The sequence below is a fragment of the Propithecus coquereli genome, unplaced genomic scaffold, assembly GCF_000956105.1.
Source record: "Propithecus coquereli isolate 6110/MARCELLA unplaced genomic scaffold, Pcoq_1.0 Scaffold42, whole genome shotgun sequence".
Lineage (NCBI taxonomy): Eukaryota > Metazoa > Chordata > Mammalia > Primates > Indriidae > Propithecus > Propithecus coquereli.
In genome coordinates, this window is record NW_012149952.1 from 2496595 (window position 1) to 2497290 (window position 696).

The following is a 696-nucleotide window of genomic DNA, read 5'->3' on the forward strand; positions in this document are numbered from 1 at the left end:
AGCGGGCAGGCGGGGGGAGGCCGGGGATGGATGGATGTGTCTTGAAATCAGAACCGAAGCTCAACCACCCAGGAGCTGGGGGAAGGCCCAGGCAGGGATGGGGGCTGCTGAGCAGAGAGAAGACACAGCCTCACCCGTGAGACGAAGTCCTGCTCCAGCTTCTCCAGCAGGAGGTCTGCGGGCTTCTGCTCATAGGCCTTGTAGGTCTCCAGGTACCGCCCAGCTTCCTCCGGGCTGGGGTGACAGGACGCGAGGGTCAGCCAGCAGGAGGGGTGTGAGGTTTTAGGGTCGTTCCATGATGGTGGTATGAATCACTGATGCTAAAAATGAAAGTTCTCAGGGCCCCCAAGTGACCCCTGGCAGTAACCCCTGCTGGACATACCTTTGCACGTCTTTTCTGGCTAAACGCCAGAGCTCGGAGCCAGCCCCCACTTCCCACCTGGTTGCCCCTGAGCCAGTGATTTGATCTCCCTTGGCCTCGGTCTTACAATGCTCTGTAAGCATTCAGAGCTGTGCCTGGCACTTAGACGCCTGTTTAAGAAATGTTAGCTATTTTGGAAGGGAAGTCAGCACGTACAGTTTACATTGCATTTTGGAGAAAGGAAAGAAAACCAGAAACACTGTTTATTTTCCCAACTGCAGCAGGAAGCCAACCTCATGAACCGTTCAGCTTCCCCCCAAGAATAATGGAGTTTA

The 696-nt window shown here is 54.9% G+C and overlaps 1 protein-coding gene across 4 annotated transcripts in view; it reads right to left on the reverse strand.

Annotated features, from left to right (window-relative positions):
* ERCC1 (excision repair cross-complementation group 1) overlaps positions 1-696 on the reverse strand; it is a 15040-nt gene that overhangs the window by 2165 nt on the left and 12179 nt on the right. For all 4 annotated transcript variants that reach the window (XM_012653438.1, XM_012653439.1, XM_012653440.1 and 1 more), the window contains exon 7: positions 135-234. In XM_012653438.1, coding sequence (XP_012508892.1) covers positions 135-234 — 100 coding nt within the window. The remainder of the gene's footprint in view (positions 1-134; positions 235-696) is intronic.